General features: G+C 41.0%; 2 protein-coding genes across 2 annotated transcripts; one reads left to right on the top strand and one right to left on the bottom strand.

Annotated features, from left to right (window-relative positions):
- The first annotated feature begins 1601 nt into the window (after window positions 1-1601).
- On the top strand, window positions 1602-21915 carry vkg (Collagen alpha-1(IV) chain viking). The gene is made up of 10 exons (XM_018002536.2): window positions 1602-1762; window positions 1954-2145; window positions 14261-14443; window positions 14508-14552; window positions 14610-16366; window positions 16423-17273; window positions 17333-19250; window positions 19311-19425; window positions 19482-19705; window positions 19764-21915. The coding sequence occupies exons 2-10, from the start codon at window positions 2053-2055 to the stop codon at window positions 20245-20247; spliced, it is 5670 nt and encodes a 1889-aa protein (XP_017858025.1). The 5' UTR covers window positions 1602-1762; window positions 1954-2052; the 3' UTR covers window positions 20248-21915.
- On the bottom strand, window positions 21177-22116 carry SelT (selenoprotein T). The gene is made up of 2 exons (XM_018002552.2): window positions 21977-22116; window positions 21177-21914 (listed from the first exon to the last, which is right to left on the bottom strand). The coding sequence occupies exons 1-2, from the start codon at window positions 22114-22116 to the stop codon at window positions 21464-21466; spliced, it is 591 nt and encodes a 196-aa protein (XP_017858041.1). The 3' UTR covers window positions 21177-21463.
- Window positions 22117-22244: the final 128 nt, after the last annotated feature.

Raw genomic sequence — 22244 nt, 5'->3', positions numbered from 1 at the left:
TATTCTTTTGGAGTGGATCGATATGAGCTAAGATTCCACTTACAGCATTTCCAGCTGAAGCTGCTTGCTTGACTTTGCCTTTACTCCCCCTTTGGAGCACCTACTGTGGCGGCGACAACTTGAATCACATTTGGGGCTGATAGCTGATAGCCCAATTGGAAAGATCGGGTACATGAGTTCCGCTATTGCTATTGCCATTGAAGTTCTGATTAGGGCTCGATCCGGCATGACTTGAGCATCGTGTGCTTGATTTGAAGTCCTGCTTGTGAATACACTGCGAGAAATAGATGCAAGCTAAATATATATAAAATATTTTCTATTGACTTTAGATATTTTAAGATTTTAATTTTAATAATAAATATAATATAACATAAATTGTTAAATATATTTGTATTATCAATTTTAAGTGCTCTACTTTAATTTTGCACAGTGTTGGATTTTTATTCAGGTCTTTCGGTCAACAAAATTCTTAAGAACCTCTGATAAGAACGGAATATTTTTTTTGTTGCTTTTTGAAAGACTGATTTGAGATTTATAAATAGAATATTTTGTATGTTAAACTTTAAGTGGTGTTTACAATAATTTGTTATAAATTAATTACTTTTCATATACATTCTATATACTATATTGAAAAGTAATCAATCTATTCATTTATTGAAAATATTATAATAAATGTTTAATTAAAATACTTAAAGGTTTATAAAAGTTATTTTATATTTTTATTAAAATATTTGACTTGAATTCAAAATATTTGTAATTGACTTGGAAAAATGTATTCAGGATATGTAGTAAATTAATAATATCATCACTTTAGTTTTTTAATTTAGATCGAATATAAAATATACAATTGAAATAAAATAGGAATTTGTTTGGATATTAGGATATTAATTAGGTTTATTGCTTCTCTCCTCAAAAATGATGTAAGCCAGCTATACTGAAAGCTTCCGATTGGGACCAGTGGGTCAATGTATAGCACACAGCCTCCCTTCAGCCCCTTTACCCCTCAGATATCCAACTCTGTATTGTGTATGCTAAGGCATCTAACAAACGAATCTTACACAACGCACAAAAGCCTTGATTGTGGTTAGTGCGTTTCAAAACTGACCTCAAATGTACAACAAATATGTATTTTGAAAAATTCTATTTTTGTTAAATCTGCGTACTAATTAATTAGAAAGAACGAAGAAGAGAGAAACGAGCTGACTTTTCATGAGTCGAACAGGAAATACGCAACCTTATAGCGGGCTTTCTTATCAGACCGTTGTACTAAATGTAAAATAGCCTTTGCCTAATCGGACTGGGCGGCTGCTGCGACGACGACGACAATAACAAGAAACTAAATAGCTAAGTAGGGAAATTATAATATGGAGGGAAATTGTTGCTGTTGTTGTCGTCGTTTCCTCATTTCAAGGCAACAAAGTGCTAAATTCAACAGGCTGTGCACCAATACCCCACTCCGCAGTTCCCGTACGAAATCCAACTTGCCTACTGCTCAAAGCGAGCGAGCGCTTGAAACAAAATGCACCAACACAAACGCATCGCCAGCTGAGCATGTGTGCGTGCGTCGATCTGGAGCCGAGCGCCAGCCGAACGCCGAGGCTGTGGGCAAACGAATTGAAATTTCTTTTGTGCCGGGCGATTTTAGTAGCATTTTGAACGCTTGACGATCGCCACATGTGGGGAGTGTGTCGTGCTCGACGAACGCAGCAGCAGCACAGCACCAAATCAAGTGGCGAGCCCGCACGCAGCAGCAGTATTTTGTGTTAGTTCGCCTGCAAAAAATTCAAATTCGAATGCAAAATATTAAAAATACCAAATATCAATTATTTATTTAATTGCAAACCAATCAGACTCTAACAAATTGTATATACAAAAATTTCCCAAAAAAAAGTAACAAAAACAAAAAACAAAACGGTTTCTTATTCACTGTTCCAATGTTTTGATCTTTCGCAGTTTCGTGTGTGTTTATCGCAGTGACATTTTAAGTTTGTCCCCAGTTCCAGTTCGAGTTTCCAAATTCCAATTCGATTTGTGGTCAGGCTGAGGACCAAGATGTTGTTGCCCAGAGATCTAACGGGTCTCTCGGGTGTGCTTGGCGCAGTCTGGCTGTTTGCCAGCGTTGTGTCCTTTGCGAATGCGGCAAAGGTAAGTAATAATAAAATTTGGAAAAATACTAATAAAATTATTTACTAAAAAAATTAAATATTGAATCAATTTTGATGAAGCATGCATATTTATTTATTATATTATTTAGCGTATATATCAATCAATACATACATCAATTCCTGTCAAACTGCGTGTTTCATGCTGTCATTGTCGAAAATTCTTCTCTTTTACTGAAACAGTCCTTGTAAAACTGTTCGGCAAGAGTTGCTCTGGCTTATTTAAACTAAGAGTATATGTTAGGTATTTTGATATCTTGCCTTACTCACAGCTATTCAAACTGTATACAATTCCTTTAAGAGAGCGTTTGTTTACTGATTCATACATAACATACATACATATATTGCTGTCACTCAATGCCTTTCCAAGTAAACTAAATCGAAGCAATGGCTTTCAAACTGCACTACATGCATGCGCAAATCTCAATCTGACTTTCAACTACAATCGTAACTGATTCATAATGTGTATATAGTATATACTTATATATTATATATTACATACATACTACATATATCTGGATAAATGTAGTAAACAATTGGGTCAGCTGTGTAACATTTAATCAGCCAAAACAAAAGCCCCCCGATATATACGTATATACTATTTTCTTTGGGTCTATTGCACATTATATTTCCGGTAATTGAGCTTGATAAACCCTTGCGAGTTGGGCTTTTGTTGTAGAGGCTTTTCCTCTCTGGTCACACGCGGAGCAGTTCAATGGATTCGAGTTCTAGTTTCTATTATGTCATCGCAGATGAATTTCAGATTAGTGAGATTTGGCAATCGGGGAAAGGTTAGCGCGTGCTCTTATCACTCTCATGATAACCCCAATGGATCTCTGTCTTCTTCCCTCTTCCAAAAGCAATTATGCTTTTTTGTACATTGTATAATAAACAATCAAATTCGTTTGCCATTGAATATTTCCGGTTAGCAATTAAAAATTAAAAATACATTCAAATTTGAACTTAAATTGGATTTTTGTTTTGAAATATTTGTATAAAAGAGCTAAAACGTATATCATATAAATAAATGAAAAACACCTAATATTTGAATTTGTTCCACACACAAATAAATTTCAGAAATAACTTGTTTTGTTTTATAAATTTTATTAATGAATAATTTTATATTTCAAAGTAAAAATAAATATATTTCGCTAAGTTTCTAAACTAAAAATAATTTTGAAATTATTGTCTCTAATATTTTTTAATATTATTACAAAATTTCTTAAATTTTCCTGCCACATAAGTTGCCCCTGGAGTTATGCAACACGTTTTGTACAATGATTTTTAGGCAGTTAACAAAATATGTTTAGGGTAAAAGCTTAAACTGCAGTTGGGAAATCGTAAGTCGTAAATCTATTTTTGAGCGCTCTGAGCGAGTATTGGGTAGTCGTGTATTCTCGCCTGCTTCAAGCCTAGCCGAAGAGATTATTTTAATTAGAACCTCTATTTCGTCATTTAAGTATTTTTGGGCCCTATGCTAAGGCAAAATCTGTTATGTTGCTCTGATTTCAGCCGCTTATCAAGCGAGACAAAGAAGAAGAAAGAGACAGAATGAAAATAAGAAGAAGCAGCAGAAGAAGTGAAACTAAATCGAAATCGTTGAAATTTAATTAGGTTTATTGCTATGTTGGCGGCATTGACGATTGATAGCATGTGTAGCCGCCTTCGGTTCGCTGATTGCGACACATCGAATCGGATCGAGTCGAACTCAAAATAGAATTTATTCTAAAGTGTCGCCAACGAGCAGAGCCACAGACACAGTCAGAGCTTGAGCCACAGCCACAGCCACAGGCAGAGGCAGACACAGAGACAGAGACAGAGGCTATCGGCTGAGCATGACATTTGCCAGAGCAACATGCCTAAAGCATCAGTAATCTATAGATTATATTTATACATGCATAAATTACTGATTGATTGATTGAGCAACTGATTAATGAGAGCGTTGTATACGTAAATAAGCGCCAAACAATTGTAAATATTGTACATTCCTACATCAGTCAATCTTCGTTGAATTGTGTTGCTGATTGATTGATTGACCGACTGACTGATCTGAACTGATCTGAACTGATCTGATTGAATTAAGTTAGCTCCCTTCAATGCTTTAGTTTCCCAGTGTTAAATACAATTTCTGATATATAAACAATTGTCAATCAATCTATCAAAGTGTTTGATTGATGTACTCTGTAATTGATTGACTTACGCAATAATAGCTAAAATTCCTCTTTATGTCATACGGAGGGGATTTGGGAACATGTTTTGATAGATCATATGATTTTTATATGCTTACGTATATGAATCTATTTGCAGTGATTGACTTTACGTACTGGGCCTAACGTATATAGCAATCAATATTTGGCTGCTTGACTGACTAATCAGTAAAGATGTTGTAACTCAAAAACCTAATTACTTGGGAAAATTTGCTCAGCTCATTTCAGGACAATTTCGAAATATTCTCACACCGACTGGGAAATTGATATCTGAAATTTTGAATTCTCGTAGAATTTACACTCTTAGCGAGTCAAATGTGCCAAAGAAAGGCAAAAAGGCATAAGAAGTAAATAAATTACACTTTAAGCGAGTTTTTCTTTTACTTTAGTACTTTTGTTGCCAACTCACGTGTTTGCGGGAGCCGCATTTGATGGCACTTGTAATTTGATCTGAACTTTTTTTCGCACTCGGTTACGTGGTCAATGCCATGGTACTTCGCAGAGAACTCCAATTGCAAATGCAAATGCAATTGCTGCAATTGTTACAGCTATTGGAGTGAGAGCGTCAAAGTCTTGCGGCTAAGCCAATGGAAAAAACCGCAAAAACGTTAAAACTTGATTATTTCTCCTATATATTTATGAATAAGCGTTTATTTTCTTTTGCTACTGTTTGGCTTGCGCTGCGCAGTGGCTCTCGAACTGTGCATCAACTGGTTTTCACATTTGCCAATAAGAATTATTTTTGTATGCGCGCTACATTTAACATAAATGTGATTTCCTTTTCCGTCTCACACACGCATACAGACACATTTCACGTGAAGAGCGCGCAGCGCACAAGAGAGACAATCGTTGCGCATTTAAGAGCGCGCGCGTACACTGAGCGCAACAAGTGTGCATGAGTGTGTGCGTGCGTGTGAGTGTACATACGTAGCGATTGCACTTAGCTTGCTGCCATTGCCGGTGCTGATGCCGACGCCAACGTTGACGTCGCCTGCGACTGCTTCTTTTCTATGAATGAATTTTGATAAATGTACTTTATCAGCAGCGACCGCGGCTGCAGCATCTGCCTATAAAAATACAACAACAACAACATCAGAAACCGTTTGAAGCCCATTTTAATAGGGAAATTTCTTGTGCACTGCGTGTGCAGTTGTGTGTGTGCGTGAGACTTCTTTTCTGCTGCCGACAATTAGCAGCTCAAGTGATTGGAAAATGTTGTTGGAGTGGGGGAGGATGAGAGAGAGAGAGAGAGAATGCAGAGGGCACTGACAGTGCAAAGAGACTAGCGTTCAGCTACTCAGCTGCGCAGCTGCGACTGTCTTCGACGCGCTGCCTCATTTCATATTGGAATTGAATGTCTTTTGGTTGTAGGTTCGATGAAGCTGCTGCGGTACTATGGGAAATTTTTGAATTTGAATTAGAATTTATGTCAAGATTTAAAAAGTTAAATTAAATGGAATATCAATAAATAAAGAGAATAATATAATAGAATAAAATATAATAATATAATAAAATATTCATACATTTTTAATTTAAAAAATTTGAGAAACTTTCTCATGTTTTAAATTTTCTGCTAATAGACTTTGACGAAATCAAACTGGACAGTTTGATTGTTAGCTTTCAAATTGTAAATACAGTCACTTCAAAATTACTGATACAGTTTTTAAAGCACAGCTCATTTGCCAAATTTGGCCCATAGTACAGTACTCCTCCCTCTCTCTCTTTCGCTCCATCACTCTGCTGTTCCAATTCCATTTGCTTGTGCTTTGTTTATAGCGAATGGCAGGCTCAGTCCTTAGGCTGACCCTAAGCGCATAAATCACTGACCAGCTGCAGACATAACGGGGCCCCCCAAGTAACAACAACAAGAATGAGCTGAAGAAGATGAAGTAGAACTAAGACAACAACAAGACACGCCTTTCATTATGACTGAAGTTTATTTGCGTGCTGCAATTTGTTGAAAATTGTTTGGCGCGCTGCATTTCAATTTGACTCAATTATTTATTTATCTGCAACTGAATGCGGAAATTATGCGAGCGACTAAAAGATAGGAGCAACATGTCGTATGAGTGATATACGTATGAATGTATATATATACATGTATACATGTATGTATATATTGTATGTCTGGGGCACAGCAACAGTGTAAATTACTTTGTAACTTTGTAAATTAAAGCGATTATTTGATTGTTGTGTTCACTGCGCTTAAAAAGAGCCTCAAGAAATTGGGTTATCAAGCATCACACACACACACACACATACGCGCGCGCACATAGAGAGAGCCACTTGGTTGTTGTTGTTATCAGTTTGATTTAGTTGCAGCTTCTGAAATTGAAATTCATTAAAGCTCATAAATGTTATATATGTATATACATATTTATATATGTACATATACTATATGTACATATTCATGTTTCCATCTAGCGTCATTGCTAAAAATATCAGCTGAAGCTTGAACATTTTTGCATGCGTTTAAATTTATTTCAATCTCAAATAGTTTGTTTGTACTGCAAAAGCATTTGGAAAATGTCAATAAGAAGGTTAACAAGGCTTCTGATAAGGCAAATACCAAGAGCCAAACATTTGAGCTAGAAATTCAATTTAAACGCTATCAATAGAGGTTTTCTATTCTAATTATATATAATAAAATAATAATATTTTCTTCGAATCATAAAATGCATGTTCTCGCCATGTCATAGCAGGGGCTGGAATAGTCAATCATTGCCATTTGCCATAGCTGACAATGCTGACAGTTTGGCATTTGAGCACTATCAGCATACAGTTTGACAGCCACTGGGACTGTCTATTACATGTAATTTGAGTGCGCGGCAATTAGTTAACATCTGTCAAGCATTTTGTCTAAACAATTAGGCAAACTATTAAAAGGAAACTGAACAATAAAACTGGACGAGGCGACATTGGCTGACTGTGCATGTATATGTACACAACATATACATATACATATGTGTACATGCAGAAGTGTGTATGAATATGTGATTCGCTTTGAGTCTGCATGTGCATGTGCAGATTTCTTTTGACGCTTCTTAATGATGTCAAGCAAAATGATGTCATGCTGCAAGAGCGCAACAACAAACAGCACTACAACAACAATAGCATTTAGCAACAACAATAACAAATACTAATAATAATATACACACATACATATATAGCGGGAGCAGGCAGCGAGCCAGGCCCAGTTCCAAATCGCAGTCGAGTTGTCCAGATGTGCATTCATTATGTGTTCTCTATGTGTGTGTGGGAGTGTGTGTATGCTTGTGTGTGGGCATGAATTTTCATGTCAATCACACGCTGCTCATATGTTTGCTCCAAATCTACTATTTTATACACACACCCTGTACACATTTCACAGCTAGGCTGTGCTAGTTTCCTTGACGTGTAAATGTATGTATTTACATAGTAATAAATATAATAATAAATGTAATCTTTATCTTAAAAGTTAAAATATTTTCGTGTGGACGATAGATGTTTGAGTTAAATTAACATTACAATTCCTTGAGTTTTACAGAAATTGACTTCAAAGAGTAAATTGCGTGTCATTGAGTGTATGAAATGAATTTCAAAGATAATCTATTTTAGAAATGACGCCCTCTCACAATACATATTTATAATGTTAATAATATCATAAAATAAATTTTGTTGCATACCTTTTTTTTAGCATATAAGATTTTCTATTCAGAACCAATTTATAATTTTGATAACCCCCAGCAATCAGTTCTGTGTAGCAACAGGGTAGCTCCTAGTCGACTACTTGACACACTCTCTGAAAGGCTTGCATGTTGCAGCTCACTGCGAAATTCGCCTGTAGAAGATCAAATGTTGATTGATGGCGCGTGTTGCTGCTTGAATTGGGTCAATTGCTAGGCGGGTCGAACGATGCTATACTCAAGATCCAATGACAGGACATCGCTTCAAGAAGTTATTCAAGTTGGCAACAAAGAGTTCGCATTGACATCTACAACGACGACACACAGATAACCCCTTTGTACAGCACATATGTCACTCTCAATATGTGTATACACACATATGTACATATATAATATTATATTATACTTTATGTTATATATGTAATTCGCTGTCGCATAATTTAATGCCAAATTAAAACGTTTTAATTAAAATGCCCAAAGAACAAATCAAAATCTGTCAGCTGTCGGAGCAATGTGTTATCAGCCATGATTTATATATATATACATATGTATGTATGACAGTTATATATATATAAGTATTTTTTTTTTTTTTTGTATTCTGTGCCACATCCGTTCCGCCATCTTAGTGCTCGACTATAAGCGATATAGCAGATTGCGAGTCTCTCGCCCTCTAACTAAATACAATTGCGTCTAACTTTGCCTTAACTTAGCCTAAGTTCATGTTAAGAGTTACAAATTTGATTACCATGCGCTTTATATATATCTGAACATTTTGTTTTTTTTTTTTATAATTGTTTTTCAACGGAACTTGACTTGTGAATTCCAGTTGGCGTCATTAGATACCCCCCAGGCCAGACCAGACCAGGCCAGGCCAATGTACTCGGCGCTTACACGTGCAACGATCTCCGCATATGCATATATCAAATATATATACATACATATACACATATCATGTATAGCTATGTGTGTGCAGATGTGTGTCCGTCTATGGGTTGAGTTGAGCGTGGGTGGGTGTGCCAATTGTCGCTGTGATAGAGCTCTGGAGGCCTGACAACTTTGACCTTAAACTGCAGCGCAAATGCAGCTTAATAATTGAGAGTGAGGCAGAGGGAGGGCGCGAGGGAGTGTGAGAGAGCGACTTGGGGAGGGAGAGAGAGAGAGAGAGATGCGCTGCCAATTGGCCTTAACATGTGTAAATGCGCTTAACTAAGCCGCTGACACACATCATGTGGAAGTATCAAGAGTATAAATACATAGAAATATATATTATTTATATACCTGTTTCACATATATATGTATGTAAATGTATATACCTATACATACATCACGCATACGCATAGTAAACCTGTTTTAAGGCAGACGCCACGTGTAAAAAACTGCTTAGACGAAGCCATTGCCATAGCAGGCAGCTTTTGTCTGTCTGTGTTTCGCATTTCTCACATGTTCCTCACGGCAAGTGAGGATCGGAAGTAAGCATGATTGACAGCTGAATATACTGCATGCGGTCAGTTATCAGTGATCAGTGATCAGTCATCAGTGATCGATTTATCGGACTTATGTAGTTCAGTGGGTCATGAGCGCCGCTCTTAGCTCCGTTAATTCAATCAGTTACTCAAGCGATTTAACAAGTTCATGAGTCCGTTGTTCGTTTGAACTGTTAATAATTGATCGAGCTGGACTAAAAAGTATAAAGCCTAGTTTATGATTATGTCGAACTTTTTGCCTCTTAACGGAACTAGAAGTTAGGTATGGAATTTATGGTTCAATTAAGAGTTATGAACTGACTAGTTTCGTAAGCAGTATTAAGCATTCTTTATATTTAATATTTAATTGATCAAAAGACTGAGTTCAATTGAGGAAACTTAAATCTCCAACTTTATGTTGAAATATAGTTTCTACGATTCTTAACTTTATGAAGGCAATAGGAACTTCTAGTTCATTCACTTAAATTGATCATGACTGGTTTGTTTGGTTTATAGATCTGACTTTCAATGTATGTATATTTAAAATAATATTGCATATTTATAAAAAATTTCATGTTCAATTCATGCCGATTACACAACTTATTAAAACATCCAACTCAAATGGGAAATTTATATACTTCAAATTGAAACTGCTTAAGCAATTGCAATTGCCTAAACATATTTCCCGTCTTATGGTCGCTCCCTGAAATTTATGCTATCTAAGCTATACGTACATAACCTGCTCAATTCGCAAAGCAAATGAGACCCTCAAACAGGGTCCACACGCGTGCCCCAATACCTATAGCCATATCATAATATATATATACATATACATATCTGCACCGTATATATATAAAAATGTATATCTATATATATAGCACATTTAGGTTCCCAACACATTTTTTGTTTTATGCCCTGTCTCTGTCTGTTTTGCTGACGTTAACAATTTGCACTTTATACAAGTTTGTAGAACATTATGCAGCTCATAAATTGGTCAAGTCTTGCGCTGTATAGTTTTTTTAATGCTCGCTCAGCTATGCAAAACGGGCATATTGGATGGTGGTCGAGTATATCCTGTTGTGCTAACTTTATCTAGATAACAATCAAATGCGCTATACATATATTCTATTAATCTGTTAAGCAAATTTTGGAGGTGGAGAGAGAGAGAGAGGTCTATTAACTCCAATTGAATCTGGGTATGTAATTTATTCAGATGTGGATTTTGAACGTGTATTTCGCAGTCTGTAACGCCCCATTGCAACGGTCTTGTTTGTCTTTTTTGTCTTTTTGATTGTTTTTCACATAAAACAACGCCACTTGTCGCATTGTCTGCGACCGAGCTAAATGCGCTCTATGTTGCTGTGGAGCCCATCAAAATCCACATATATGGTATATATATAGAGTACATAATATATATAATAGCTGGGCATATGTTGAGTGTCAAGTTCAAGGGAACTGCAGCGCTGTCTGTTTTGCAAACCTGTTGAAAAAGTGCATTTGGAATTTTTCGTGAGCTTCTTTCGGGTTGGGCAATTGATTGAATGAACTTTGGGGTTTTCAATTGCTGCCTTTTCAATGGAAGGAATGTGTGAAAATGTTGGCCTCGATCGAGCAGGTCGATCAGGTAGATAAATCATATTACTAACCAGATATGGGATATGGGGTATGGATACTATAGATGGCTTCGACAAGAAATATCAGACGGGAGACACTTGTTTTCACATTTTTCCATTCTTATATGGAAACGCGTGTAATTCGAGTCGATTGCATATGTGCATATATTTTGCAATGGGCAATATAAAATATGTACATGAATATTACTGAACCATTATTATTGTTGCTATAAACAAAATTTATTATAAAATATTTTTAGATATTACAAAGAACAAATACATGAAATTTAAATGAATTAATTTACATTAAATTAATGTGATCGACTAAAATCCTAGACTTTCGCATTTCATCTACTCCTACTTGTATTCTATATGCATGACTCATACTATATTATAAATTTATTATCCTGTATTAAACTAAATACATAATTTAATCAGTCAAAAAAAAAAAAAATAATACATCATATATAAATCTTAGCCAATCTCAACTATATATCATATTTAGCGCTCAACAACTCATCAGTATAAATAGTCTATGCAAACAATTCTAATGTATTTTCTTTGCTCTTTTATTTTGTTGCGGTTCACTTGGGATTTTGTGCTTTTATTGAGCTGCGATTCTTCCCACATGAACAACTCGTACATATTCCAGAAATTGAGTGCAATTGCTTGCCGTGTTAGCTGTGCCCCACACACATGCATATATATCTATAGTCACACACATGCACACTCACACACAGTTGCAGCATACACCTGCCATATGCATTGTAAATTTATATTTTTGGTCTCGTCTGCGTTTTCTCTTCTCTTTTATTTTTTTGATTGAAGGCAAAAACGAAATCTTATGGCTTACCACACACGAAAAAACAGTTTTCATAGTTTGTTCTCCTTCTATTTCTCTCTGTGTTTCATTTGAGTTGTTTATGTTACGATTTTGTGATTTTCTGATTTACACGTCATCTGCATATTTGGTTAACAGATGGTTTGATCTCGCACCGAGGCCTAAATTCTCGGAAGTTTTGCGTTTGAACTCATTGAGTTGAATTTTCCTCGAGTGCAGCTGGAAAATGTGAAAAAATGTGTGTGGAAAATACGCTGCACTCGATAATTATTTTTATTAGCCAACAGTTTTTCAATTTATTTGAACAATTTTTGCAAAGCGAAAAAAAGAATTTGACATCAATGTTTTCTTCAAACTTTTTGTTTTGTTTTTTGGAACATGCGTTCGACATGTGTTTCGATTATTTGCTCTCTTTTTTGGGTTTTGTTTCATCTGGGAAATATGCCGTGTCATAAATCTGAACTAAAACGCTGAAAGTTATGTCAATTCTATTAATAATCGCTAAAATTACTAAACAAATTAAGGATGTTTATAACGATGCAAATGTCGCACAAGAAGTTTTTCGTGAATCAGGCCGAAGAAGAAGCAGAAAAACTAAGTGAAAAAAAAAAAAAAACGATTTCATTTCAAATCTGAAATGCAATTTTAATGGGCACTCGAAGTGCCTGGAGGTCGCATGCAAGCATTACGAAATAGGTTTATGTGAACTGGAATATTTTGTGGCTGTAATAATAATGGAACATAATAACTGCAGCATGACTATAAACTGCTCGATGCGAACTTATGCCTGAGTGCGCACGGTTTTTCAAAACTAATATTTGTTTTTGAAATTCTTTGGCCTTAATATAGTGAGGAAGTGTTTCAGATCTTGCACTAAAATTGCGAGATGGAAGCTGATTACACTGCTACATATAACAGTTCATATTAACTACGCTTAATTATAGAACATTTCAAGTTTCATCTGATGAAACATGGATATATGTAAAAGTAGATGGATGAAGAGGTAAACTGAAGGTAAATTTAGAGAAATTTCATGATTCAAGTTTACAAGTAGATCTAGCAGTATGGCCAACTATTTATATACATATTTATCTATAGCATAGCGGTACAAATCGTTAGCTCAATATACTGGGTATTATTGTATTTAGCATTTTCTAGTATTTATAAAATATTGTATTTATTCATAAACAAAATCTATGCTGCGCTGTCGCACGCCTCAATGACCACGTTTAATAGAGTTTTCGGCGGTAAAGGAAAACAATTTGCAGCTGCAAACAATGAAGCATATGTGTTTATATATATATTGCATATGTGTGTATAGGTACATATATATTCATAGAGGATTATCTCATTGCTGACGGCAATTGTGCAATTAAAGCAAACATTTCAGATTTCACCCGGTTCGCCAAAGTTGCAAGTGTTGAACTGTTTCATAGCCCATGGGGCACACGCCACACGTTGCAAGACGCATTTGCTGGTGTTATTGTTGTTGTTGTTGTTGTTATTGTTATGGTTAAATCGGCAAAAAATATCTAAAGTGCATAAAGCATAGAATGCTGAGAGCATTAAGTGTGTAATATGATTGCTCTTAATTGAAGACTGCCTCTAAAAATAGTCGTTGCACTAACGGCAATTAACACTGCCCATTCGTAATACTAGATGGGCCGACCCCTTCCTCTCGTTCCACTTCCTTCCTCTGCCTTTCGCATAGGAGAATCCTTGAAATTCTTTGTGCATTACGATGTGTATCTTCCAACGTAGTCTTTATTTTAGAGATATACTAGAATGTAGGGGAGACAGCTAAAAAAACAGATCGTGAATTTATGGCATAGATTTCTGAATATATATTTGCTTCTAGATTATACTTCTTTCATTTAAGCTACGTTCAATGATTTTATCTGCAAAAAATCAAGTCTCTTTCCTCCCGAATATTTGATTCCAGATTTAATTCCTGATATTTCATTTCACACATATATTCTTGGAAAGTATTAATTTTGCTCTACTTTAGCTCTGTTATTCTCATTTTATGAAAGACTCAGCGAGGAACTAGGAAACACGAATATTTTTCAATTTGAATTAGGACAGTTAACAGTTATAGGCATGAATCATATCTATGCACTTAAATAAATATATGGAACTCAATTAAGAATGCTAATCAATCAAGGCAATCAAGGCGCGTTCTCCAGTGCGAAATTCAATTATCCATTATATGTATATATGTATATATACTTATGTCTTCTATTTGGATGTTGTTTCACAGATATATGAACGAAATCAAGTGAATCAATATTTACCTTGTTTTTTTTCAGGAATGCAATACAACGCTGTGCGACTGCAAAGGCATCAAAGGACGCATGGGCGGCTTTGGGTTAAAGGGTGTGCCCGGTCGTGAGGGCTCGCCCGGTGATGTGGGCCCGCCTGGTCCGCCCGGACGTGTCGGCGAAAAAGGCGATTTCGGTGAATACGGCGAAACGGGCGAAAAGGGACATCGCGTAAGTCTCTAACAAATTTAGTATTCAATTGAAGTATTACGGATACTAACCTTACCTTTTCCAGGGTGATATTGGCTATCAAGGCCTGACTGGTCTACCGGGCGCTCCCGTAAGTATATTTTGAGAGCAGCTGCTTAGAACATTGAGTAACATTTCTGTATTATAGGGCTTTCCTGGAGATGATGGAACTGCCGGACCACGTGGTATCGATGGTTGCGACGGTCGTCCTGGCGAACAAGGAATTCCTGGTATTCCTGGTGAGAATGGCGCTCGTGGCCCAATGGGTAAGACAGGCCCGCCTGGTGAAACTGGTGATGCTGGCGAGGGCGGCATCAACTCCAAAGGTACCAAGGGAAGTATGGGCGTGCGAGGAGTGGATGGCGTCGACGGTCAGCCTGGCTTTCCTGGCCCTACCGGCTACAAAGGAGACATTGGCTTCGCTGGCGCTCAGGGCCACAAGGGTGAGCAGGGGCCAAAGGGCTATAAAGGTGAGATGGGCGTGCCGGAGAGCTATCCAATGCTGCAAGGCGTCGTGGGCGACAAGGGCGAGCCTGGCGAGGGTGAGCCTGGAGCTTTGCGCTATGATGAAACTCTCAAAGGCTATAAAGGCTTTGCTGGACCACGTGGTGACCGAGGTCCTCCCGGCATGCCGGGCGAGCCAGGACCAGTAGGACGCAGCGGCTTGCCAGGTCCTAGAGGCGAAATGGGCGAGCGTGGAGAGCGAGGAAAGCCCGGTCATGATGGCGTACAAGGCAGCCCCGGTGAAAAAGGCATGAAGGGCTCACCTGGCTACAGTGGCGAGAATGGCGAGGATGGTCGACCAGGCGAACGCGGTGAGGACGGTTTCGATGGCACTCCCGGTGTTCAGGGACCCGAGGGACCACCCGGTATCTACGATCCCACCTTGGATAAGTCGCTGCCCGGTCCAATTGGACCACAGGGCGATCTTGGACCACCTGGTAATCCAGGCTTGAATGGCATACCCGGTAAGCAAGGACGTCGCGGTCCACATGGACCACCTGGACCACCTGGTGAGCAAGGACTGAGTGGCAATCGTGGCCCACCGGGACGCAGCCAGAAAGGCGAACAAGGTGACTACGGATTGATGGGTCCACCTGGTCCACAAGGTCCGCCCGGAGTGGCTGGACCTCCTGGCCGCACTGGATTCCCTGGCAATCCAGGACTCAACCTCTACGGTCCAAAAGGTCAAGCTGGTCAGAATGGAATTCCCGGCGTTGATGGTTATCGCGGAGATCGTGGAGAAGTCGGTATAACCGGTGACAAGGGCCTGCCCGGTGAGGGATTGAATATTGTTGGACCACCCGGCTCGCAAGGTCCACCTGGCAAACGTGGCATACCCGGAATAGACGGTGCACCCGGCTCCCGTGGATATCCTGGTGACAAAGGCATACGAGGTGATGACTGTGGCATCTGCCATGCCGGACCACGTGGCATGAAGGGCGTAATAGGCGATGCTGGTTACCCAGGCGAACACGGTGCACGCGGCATGGCTGGCATCACGGGCGCTAGAGGACCTAAGGGTATTCGTGGAAGGCCTGGTGTACCTGGCCACCAAGGTATCAGAGGTACAGATGGTATTCCTGGTGAGGTAGGTCGCCCCGGCAAGCAAGGTCCACCCGGCCGTGTCGAGTACACTGGCAGCTTAAGAGAAACGGAAAAGGGCGATGATGGTGACAATGGACGCCGCGGTGATCAAGGTCAACAGGGTGATCGGGGAGAAGATGGCTGGCCCGGCGTGCCCGGAGCTAAAGGAGAGCCTGGACTTCGTGGTGACTTCGGCGATGCAGGTCGTCCCGGCGTGGACGGATTACCAGGTATTGATGGACGCGATGGTAAACCAGGTACACCACCATCCATACCGAAGTTTTACTTAACGGGCGAACCAGGCTACAATGGTAAAAAGTAAGTTATGTCTTCCACTCCTTCAAGTATGTATTTTATATGGTATTTTCCTTCAGGGGCGCACGTGGTGATGTTGGAAGCCCCGGCTTTAAGGGTGACAAAGGTGAGCCACATCCCGGTGAAATAATTGAGAATCGTGGCGAGCCCGGTGATGTGGGATATCCGGGAGAGCCTGGCTTCCGAGGACCCAAGGGAGAGACTGGCGAGCCGGGTCTGAAGGGCATAATGGGTGATATGGGAGTACCTGGTGAAGTCTTCCAGGGACCAACTGGAGCCAAGGGCTATAAGGGTGAAATCGGTGACTATGGTCCACATGGCATGCCCGGTAAGCCAGGTAGGGATGGCGAGCCCGGCTTGCCAGGATTGGATGGCCCAAAAGGTTTCCGTGGCGAGCCTGGTCAATATATTCTTCCTGGAGAAATCGGTGTGCCTGGCCGACCAGGCGTTAAAGGCATCATTGGAGACGAGGGCCCCATTGGTTTTCCGGGCCCAAGAGGCCCGCCTGGACCAAAAGGTATCAAAGGAGTGCACGGAGACGATGGCCTCGAGGGCCTTAAGGGTCTGCCCGGTAACAAGGGACAGCGCGGTGACATTATCGTTGGACCCCCAGGACGACAGGGTGAGCCTGGTCGTCCAGGCAGCATTGCCCCACATGGAGTTAAGGGTCAAAAGGGTGAAGTTGGTTATCGTGGACAAGTTGGTCAGAATGGCGCCAAGGGCAGCATTGGATATCCAGGTCGTCGCGGTCCCATTGGCGATGCAGGTGTGCCTGGAATCCCGGGCGAGCCAGGACCCGCCGGCTTTGCTGGTATCCCCGGAGAGCAGGGAGATCGTGGAGATATTGGATTTGATGGACGCATAGGAGATATTGGTCCCCGCGGGCTTGTCGGCGAATTCGGACCTAAAGGTTGATATACTCAATCGGTATGAAAATTGTATAAATTAATAAAGTTTGATATTATGCAGGTCTTGAAGGGGAGATTGGGCCCTTCGGATATCCGGGAATCCCGGGTGTACCCGGCACTAAGGGCGTGCAAGGTGATCAAGGTGTACCCGGACGTCGCGGCGCTAAGGGTGTATCCGCTTACAGTGGTATCAAAGGTGATCAAGGCGATCCTGGATGGCAGGGACCACCCGGCTACAATGGACCCATGGGCTTTAAAGGCCAACGTGGTGAACCAGGCGATTCAATGCCCGCCTCTGATGGTTTGCCAGGCTCAAAAGGCGAGGTTGGTGCGCCTGGTCGCAATGGTTTGCCCGGCTTGCACGGTCTGAAAGGTCAACGTGGTGATACTGGATATCCTGGCCAACCAGGAATTATTGGCGATCAAGGCGATGATGGTCCAAATGGATATCCCGGACGCAATGGCCTTGATGGCCTTAAGGGTGAGGCCGGAGAAATAGGCCTCCCTGGCTCACCTGGAGAAATCGGAGATATTGGCGATGTCGGCTATCCAGGTCAACATGGAATACAGGGTGATGAAGGACTACCGGGTGAATATGGTCAAATTGGCAACAGAGGCGAAATCGGAGACCGTGGTGATATCGGTGATGCTGGTGAGGTAATTTATATTGGCTCCCAAACTGATATGCGAGGTCCGCCTGGAGATAATGGATTGAGAGGAGCTCAAGGGCCAACGGGTCCGCCTGGCATGATTGGAGCTATTGGTTATCCTGGTCCACGTGGAGAACGGGGTGATATCGGATTCGAGGGTCCTGCTGGCTTTGATGGTCTACCAGGCCCGAAAGGTCAGCAAGGAGACAAGGGCTTACGAGGTTTGATCGGCGAAAGACTCAACGCCGAACCGGGTGAAGAAGGTGACATTGGCTACGATGGCCTGCCCGGACGTCCGGGCACTCCTGGCCAGAAGGGTGCACCTGGTGAGCAGGGTGAATACGGCTTAAATGGAGCGCAAGGACCACAGGGACCAATGCTCATCGGACCCCAAGGTCCGCCCGGAGATTATGGCTATCAAGGCATACCTGGACGTAATGGCCTGCACGGCATGAGGGGAAGGAAAGGAGAGCGTGGCGACACAGGACGCAAAGGTGAAATTGGTGAAACTGGCTTCAGCATTTGGGGTCAACAGGGTGACATCGGCGAAAGAGGTCGGCAAGGTATGCCCGGGTTAAATGGTGCAAAGGGCGAGGAAGGTGCCAGTGGGCGACCAGGCCGCACTGGCCCGGTCGGCCCACGCGGACCACGCGGCCCCCTTGGCGATGTAGGCTGGAGTGGCATCGATGGTGTTGATGGACTATCAGGAGAAAAAGGTGAACCAGGTGTTACCTATTCGTACACATACGCCCGACCCGGCGATCGTGGCGAGCCCGGCCTGGATGGCTTCAAGGGTGAGCGGGGCGATATTGGACCACCTGGCTTGCATGGAGCAGCGGGTCTCCGTGGCATAGTTGGCTATCGAGGTGATGATGGCGAGATGGGCTACCAAGGACCAGACGGCGTTAAAGGCCAACGCGGCGACATTGGCGAAATGGGTCTAAGAGGACGCGTGGGTCTACGCGGTCTGCCTGGCCCACAAGGTGACCCAGCTCCACCACCACCTCCACCTAAGAGCCGTGGCTTCATTTTCGCCCGACATTCGCAATCCGTTAATATACCCGTGTGTCCAGCCAATACAAATATGCTGTGGGAGGGCTACTCGCTGTCTGGCAATGTGGCCAGCAGTCGCGCTATCGGCCAAGATTTGGGACAATCCGGCTCTTGTCTTATGCGCTTTACCACCATGCCCTACATGTTCTGTGACTTCAACAACGTTTGCAACTATGCTCAGAACAATGACGACAGCTTGTGGCTATCCACAGCTGAGCCCATGCCCATGTCCATGACGCCTATCCAATCCAGAGACCTCATGAAGTACATTTCACGGTAAGCAGAGAGTAGACTACGGCTAACTACAGCAGACTCATAAGTATACCAACTCTCTAGCTGTGTCGTTTGCGAGACTTCAACGCGGGTGATTGCCCTGCATTCGCAATCCATGTCCATTCCAGATTGTCCAGGTGGCTGGGAGGAGATGTGGACAGGCTTCAGTTACTATATGGTAAGTATAAATGTCTAGATTCCCATCTCAATATTAATGACTTTTGTATTGCTTAGACGACCTTGGATAATACGGGTGGTGTTGGCCAAAACTTGGTCTCACCCGGCTCCTGCTTGGAGGAATTCCGTGCCAATCCTGTCATCGAATGCCATGGCCATGGACGTTGCAATTATTATGATGCTTTGGCCTCCTTCTGGCTAGCCGTTATCGAGAAACAGGATCAGTTCCTGCAGCCACGCCAGCAAACCCTAAAGGCTGACCAAACCAGCAAAATTAGCAGGTATGTGGCTTTGATTGGAACTAGAGTTAGAAACTGTAGCGTATTATTTTTCCTTCAGATGTACTGTGTGTCGCCGTCGTGGCGATAGCTTCTACACTGTCAAGCGGACTTCTGCATCCCAGTCCAGCTATAGCTCCGGCTCCAACTCGGGCTACAGCACGGGCTACAACACTGGCTCCAACTCTAGAGACAACTCTGCCTTCAGATCGGGCTCCAGCTGGGCAACTAATGCTGGCCTAGACTCCAATTCGGGTGCAGGCTCGAGATCTGGTGGTTTCAACTCTGGCTCTGGCTCCAATGCCGGCTTTAGTTCGAACTCCTGGTCAACAGGAGGCAGACAGCAACCACCAAACTCCTACTCCACATGGTCAGGTGGCTATCCAGCAGCGGAATATCGTACGCAACCACAAACATTGCGTCAGCCACAGCCACTGCCGCCAACGGGCCAATACAATCGTCAACAAACTTATCGTAATCCATATCAATACGGCGGAGTTCGCCAAAATCGTCGCTATCCGCGCGATGATACTTACGCTCCTTAGATCCACAGCTCCGATTACATACTAAGTAGCAGTAAAATAATAAATAATTATATCTAAGTCGCTAACACTACCCCAAATAGAACGAGATACCAAATACCCTGCACAGTGCCATTTTTTTCGAAAGATCGCTGGGTAAAGATCTACAAATTGAATCGAATAAAATAAAACCAATTTACAAAATATTTGTCTGTCGAGCGGAGGCAAAGCTACTATAACAACCCACTGCCCCAATATAGAATTCAGTTCATATCTTGTATTTAGGGATTACAAGTTAACACACACACACACACACATACACAAAGCGAACAGAACCCAGTTTTTAAAATAATAAAAATTTAAACGTCTTAAAAGTAATGTGAACTATTTATTCATACCTTAAAGTAGTTTACTACTCATGTAACTCAGTAAGAGTTCCGTTAACTACCAGTGAATTAAGAGTATTATTTTAGCTATAACTATAAGCTTTGCAAGCTCAACACCAGCAGCTCTTCTAAGCAACTAAAATAAATACAAGCATTCGCCGTTAGGACTAAGTATTCCTCAATCGTGAGCAGCAGCAACAGCTTTACATCTACGGAAGCGGCTCATAGGAGGTACTGCAAGCTGTTTAGTAAAAGATCAAGTGACAAAAGCTCCTGTTATAAGTTGTTTGTTGTTAACGAATAGATGCTGGTTACATTAAATAAATAATGCCGCCATTTAGGGATTTTCGAAAATCTCGATTTCAATGCAAAGCAATTGAAAATTTTAGGGCTCAACAGCTACATATATTTGCTAATTTCAGCCATTAACAAGTGTTAACTGTTTCTGTATTTTTGAGTATTGCATAATTTGATATAAACTATATAAAACAAAGTGCATACACTAATACAGTTTTTAATTATATATAAAACATTATACCCCGATGCCCTTTTAAAACACTTTCACTCATTATCATTATTTATACTATATAGCTTTGTAGATGACACAGATACACATAAGAGCAGTAATACAGCAGATAAATTGGTAGATAAACAAATATACTATTTTACGTAACGCAGAGACAAGATATAGTTTAGTTAAGTTTTATTAATAACTAAATATCCACGCGTCCAGTTCCATTTGTATTTCTTCAATCTTCGTTTCTTTATAGTTTTTTTTCGTTTTTGGTGTTGTTCTAGTGGATGACAGATGGCGCTTCACCTGAACCGTCTCTGGAATTCGCGGGGAACTACTATTATTTAACAAAGTCGGGATTCTCCTGGACACTGTCAGTGAACTGCAGTTGATTGTCGATGATTTGGAATAACACCTCAGGTGCGGGAAAACGGCCCGTTTGTATTTTCGACCAAACGGGCACATCATTTAATGTTATCTCAAAGGCCCCGGAGGAAATAAGTTGCCCTTCGATCATGTTGCCCAGGAAGAAGATCATCATACAGGCATATATTTTGTTTGATTGCAAATGATTCCACCAGCCAGGCGTGTTGAATCCCAAACAAGTGAAGGGACTCACCGAAGTTACCACAGATATTATAATAATTATCTTTAAAGCAAATATTATCTTCGACAGGTAATAATTTATGCCGGGCGGATCGTAATTGGCGCCCACAATCTCAATCTGTGGATACTTCTTAACCAGTATATTTACATAGTCCTCGAACGCCTTGCGATAGCCACATGAATAGCTAAACGATGGACAAACATAATAAATTAGACATCATTAATGGTAATTAATTTTGCAGCTCACCAATAAAGAAAAGTCATTGTCGGTGCCACCCTCTGACCGAATTTGGTGGCCGGTATTTCCTTGCCCTCAAAGGCCAGCGCGTAACAGGCGCACAGGCACAGTACAAGCAGCGCTAGATTTCTACCATTTGCTGACTCCATTTCACGTGTTCTAGTTGTAAAACCTTAGTTGCAAAGCAAAATTAGCAGTAACCGAAAAAAAATTTTACTTGTTATCTTCTTCTCAGTTTGCCATTCAGTCGTATTTATGAAAGATAGTAGAACCTATC

Source organism: Drosophila arizonae, chromosome 3 (assembly GCF_054131065.1).
Source record: "Drosophila arizonae isolate 15081-1271.41 chromosome 3, UAZ_ARI_1.0, whole genome shotgun sequence".
Classification (NCBI taxonomy): Eukaryota; Metazoa; Arthropoda; class Insecta; order Diptera; family Drosophilidae; genus Drosophila; species Drosophila arizonae.
This window is presented reverse-complemented; position numbering and strand designations above follow the sequence as displayed.

What these genes read in the sequence shown, in the direction of transcription:
- vkg (XM_018002536.2), top strand. Translation starts at nt 2,053, where the DNA reads ATGTTGTTGCCCAGAGATCTAACGGGTCTCTCGGGTGTGCTTGGCGCA. An exon ending in CCTTTGCGAATGCGGCAAAG is followed by an intron (nt 2,146 to 14,260) that starts GTAAGTAATAAT and finishes GTTTTTTTTCAG; the next exon opens with GAATGCAATACAACGCTGTG. An exon ending in CAGGCTTCAGTTACTATATG is followed by an intron (nt 19,426 to 19,481) that starts GTAAGTATAAAT and finishes TGTATTGCTTAG; the next exon opens with ACGACCTTGGATAATACGGG.
- SelT (XM_018002552.2), bottom strand. Translation starts at nt 22,116, where the DNA reads ATGGAGTCAGCAAATGGTAGAAATCTAGCGCTGCTTGTACTGTGCCTG. An exon ending in ACAATGACTTTTCTTTATTG is followed by an intron (nt 21,915 to 21,976) that starts GTGAGCTGCAAA and finishes TCCATCGTTTAG; the next exon opens with CTATTCATGTGGCTATCGCA.